The sequence below is a fragment of the Pinus tabuliformis genome, chromosome 2_1 (assembly GCF_031772625.1).
Source record: "Pinus tabuliformis cultivar Carrire ecotype Pingquan chromosome 2_1, CPIR1, whole genome shotgun sequence".
NCBI classification, from domain to species: domain Eukaryota; kingdom Viridiplantae; phylum Streptophyta; class Pinopsida; order Pinales; family Pinaceae; genus Pinus; species Pinus tabuliformis.
In genome coordinates, this window is record NC_142299.1 from 864,590,144 (window position 1) to 864,594,124 (window position 3,981).

Sequence of the window (3,981 nt, forward strand, 5' to 3'; positions counted from 1 at the left end):
AGGGTGTAATATGGTCTAAGGCGCTATGGTGCTTGTTATGGATGTTAATGTAAAACAAAACAGTTCTAAATTGTTGCATGCATTATTCAATGTGATAATTCTTCAAATTCTATATTAAATACTAGAAAATAGTTCCATGGCACCAAATACGTAGCCATATAATTGATAATGGATTACAAGCATCAAAGAAAAAATAAATCCTATCTATGAATTAGTTTGTTCCACTCTTGAATTTGCTTTTTGTGAACATTAGTTATATGAAAAACATTTCCAAGTTCAACTTTTTTTCTAGTTCTTACCAATATCCTAGTTCCTAGACTTAATTCATTCATTGATTTATACGGATTCATATTATATGTCATTCATTTATGAATGTTCTAGAAGAACATGAGTATATTTTACTAGAAGTAAAATCTGATTTCTAATCGGTTTAAGGAGATTGAAGAGACTAATAAGAAGATTAAGGTCTTGAGGACTTAAGTACAATTTTATGTAACTGTTTATATGATTTTTTGGGATAGAAACAGACTTGCTATTACATGTATAAAGAAAGGTACAATTATAAAGAGGGGTTACGCTCTAAATGGCTGTTGAACACTTTTTTTTAAATTTTGAATGCTAGGATGCACATGATTATATAATTTTGTTTGGAAGACCAAAATCAGATCCTCTTCTGTCAGAATCAAAGAGTCATATAAGATCCTTTAGCCAGGATCTTTCTTCAAACTCAAAAGCTAGCACTTGGGAAGAGTTGTTTTCTAATTCCCCTGTTTCGACTCTCTCTCTCATTTAGTTTTATTGCCTTTATATCTGTTGAACCTGCATTTTGCTCTTAGCTCTTGCTAGCACTTCTTAAAGAAGCCTAAAGAAATGTTAGGCTTGAGTTTTCCGGGAAGAAAACCTGGTTGAAGGCCAAGATGCTTATTTGCGTTCAAACATCAACTCTGAATCTCCTTCTCCTGATCTTTTTTAACAGTGATTGACAGATTTGTTGCTGGGCAACTCTTTAATGCAGCGGCACTAACTTGTAAAAGTAACTTGGCAGGGACTTGCTGCGATGCAGCTTCACTTGTTTATTATTACAATTCTATTGAGGTGTTTTCTGTTTATTCTTCATCAAATAATTGTTTATCTATATTATATTTACTATTACAAATCCATTAGATGATTTCTGTATATTCTTTTTTTCATTAACTATGAATAATCCGTGTATTTCTATAATATTTATTATTACAATTTTGTTTAATTAGTTTCTGCTTATTATTTTTTCATTAACTAGTATAAGAATTATCTTCTGCATTTTACATAACTTACGAAATATTCAACCTACAGTAATACTAACTATATCATGAGTCTTCTCACAGTTACCATTGAAAACTATGGTTATGCAGCAAGGTTCGCTTAATTAGAAATACATATAATTTATTTATATTTATTAAATTTTCTGTATTAAATATATCCATTTCATATATTGCAAGCATTTTATAGAGCAACAAGATAATTATATCTTCATATTTTAAGAAACATTGCAAAACATATGTGGTTATATTTTAAATAGTGTTCAAAAAGTTGAACAGCAATTCCTAAATTACCTATTACGACGTTCTTAAATAAATGGAAAAACTGATCTGGAAATGATTCCAAAAAATATGTAATTGAAAAATTAGTAAGACTACTCTTGGGATTTGTTGCTATCTGTAACAGGCATCAGAGCAATTTTGTTGATTGCGAGCCATCAACTTTCTTCGTTCATATTCTTCCCTAAACTCTTTATTTTCATTCCACATTTCCATGAACTTATCAACCTGCAATTGAATGAATATGCAGTCCGTTAATTTCTCTGGTATATTAAGAAGTTAGAAACCCTAGAAGAAACCAAAAATAAAAATATTATATACCTCAAGTATTGACCTGTTCTCCAGGTCAGAAACGTTGTGATTGTTCCTGTAGAAATCAAATATCGCATCATCCCTTACGGCCCGCAGTTGCAAAGAGAGCACATTCTGCAGGAAAGGAAGCCATTGGAATAGAAATTAATGACTTCTACTCAATTAAATTGTAATATTAAATTCTATTGATATAGTTTGAAACTTACGTTTTGATATCGGCGAGTACGTAGTTGATCGAGAGATGGAGAAAGGTGCTTCATGGAAGATTTATAATGTTGGAGATCTTTCTCCAGATATCGGATTTCTGAATCAATGTCACGCAACGCTTTCTTCTCATTCCAAATATCTTTCAATTTCCTCTTCAGATTCCAATCTTCAACGCTCAAAACTTGTCCTCTTGATTTCTCCAGATCTTTTATCTGTTTCAGCAGGTGGTTCTCTTCTACTCGCGTATTGCGCCCTCCCTTAAATTGTACCTCTAGTTTAGCCACCTGCATAAAAAACAAAAGAAGATAGCTGTCAGTAACAATTTAATTTTGCAGTAGAATCAAACTTCAAGGTGATATTGCGCAGCAAACAACAAGCCGCCATACCGCTCGATCAATCTCTTCTTCAGATGAGGGAATATTATGGTTAGCGCCGGCATCTTTCGGCACTCTTACATTCTTGAAATTGAAATTCAATTCGGATAACCTTTTACTTATTTCGTTGCAACGTTCCTTGTACGCTTTTTCTTCATCAAACAGAGGCTTTATTTTCTCCAAAACTTCTTTCCGCTCTACCTGTAACAAAGAAACCATCGCAAAAGAGCTCATATTGTTATAGTCGAATATATTAATAACAGAAAATTACAGAGAATAAGCCATTATTACCGTTTTGGCTCTTATGGTGTCAATTATCTCAGACCGTTTTTTACGATACTGTGCAAACTCTCTCTCGGTGTCTTTCGACTCAGCCAACTCCAAAAATGGGTATGCAACAAAGTAAAATTCGTGGGGTTGGTAGGAGTTTGATTCCGCGGCCATTTCTTCTGGTTTCTTTGTTTGTTTTTAGTAATACAATGTGTGTCAAGCAAAAACCCAAACTTTAAATTAACCTAGGTACCAAGTTAACAGAAACGCCCTTCCTCTGCCTCTGCTGTATTATGCTCGCTCAAATCCAGAAATTGTGTGTCGAAAAATTGGTTGCGGATTTGTTGTATTAATATTGAAAATCAACGAAAACTGCCCAACGACGTACACGAAGGTCAAGAACATGTCGGTCCTGATGCAGCCATGTGCTCAATTTCATTTGAAACGGCATATATTCATGTAACTTTTGAAAGATGCTTTTCAAAGACGCAAGGTTATGGCCCAAAAAAAAAAAATGACGTGTATATTAAATAAAATGTTAATAAAAAATATTTTTTTAATTTTTTATTTTTAGATGGTTACACTAAAATATTATAAAAAAATTTAAATTGCTACATTAAAACAATATAACATCTCAATACAATTTATTAAATAATAAATATAGAATTTATTAAACAAATATTTTTTTATGAAAGCTACAAATTTGTTATCAAATGATAAATAAGTTACATTTATTCATGTTATTTATTAGAAATCAAAGAAGATGCACATTACACGTTACTTGGAATAAGAAAATGCTAACAATAAAGTAAGTGGAGATTTTCCAATAAGGGAAAGAAATAACATTAGTCATAGTGCCATTTGCAGCCCAAGCTAAATCTAATAGTGAAAATTTGAGGCAAACAAAATTTTCTTGATAGGAGGATAACAAAGAATATCTTCCAACTAAAGACGTGCTATATGCAGGAGTAGTGAGAAGACTTTGATAAAACATTGAATTAGCAAGGACAAATAAACTCGTTGGATTAAGCTAGAGCTCTCTCCTTGACACGTTATATATCTAAATGAACAGAAACCAGAAGAATGTTATTGTGATGATATTTAAATCTATACTTCAATCCCCTCCTACGATATTAGGTTTCCATCTTGATCTCAATGAATAGATTCAAAACTAGATCAATTGTCCCTACCTTTGCTTCTGCTGCTCATTAAATGCCAATGACATGCTAACGTCGCACTAC

At 32.3% G+C, this 3,981-nt stretch overlaps 1 protein-coding gene across 1 annotated transcript; it reads right to left on the reverse strand.

The window, feature by feature from the left end:
* Positions 1 to 1,691: 1,691 nt before the first annotated feature.
* LOC149203410 (proton pump-interactor BIP103-like) lies at positions 1,692 to 2,914 on the reverse strand. Its single transcript, XM_089401862.1, has 5 exons — positions 2,762 to 2,914; positions 2,483 to 2,671; positions 2,096 to 2,380; positions 1,899 to 2,003; positions 1,692 to 1,805 (listed from the first exon to the last, which is right to left on the reverse strand). The coding sequence occupies exons 1-5, from the start codon at positions 2,912 to 2,914 to the stop codon at positions 1,692 to 1,694; spliced, it is 846 nt and encodes a 281-aa protein (XP_089257988.1).
* Between the last annotated feature and the right edge of the window lie 1,067 nt (positions 2,915 to 3,981).

Excerpts from the sequence above, each read along its gene's own strand:
- LOC149203410 (XM_089401862.1), bottom strand. The coding sequence starts at position 2,914 with ATGGCCGCGGAATCAAACTCCTACCAACCCCACGAATTTTACTTTGTT. Across the intron at positions 2,381-2,482 it reads AAGAAGAGATTGATCGAGCG|GTGGCTAAACTAGAGGTACA; the intron begins GTATGGCGGCTT and ends TTTTTTATGCAG. Across the intron at positions 2,004-2,095 it reads GTACTCGCCGATATCAAAAC|AATGTGCTCTCTTTGCAACT; the intron begins GTAAGTTTCAAA and ends CCTTTCCTGCAG.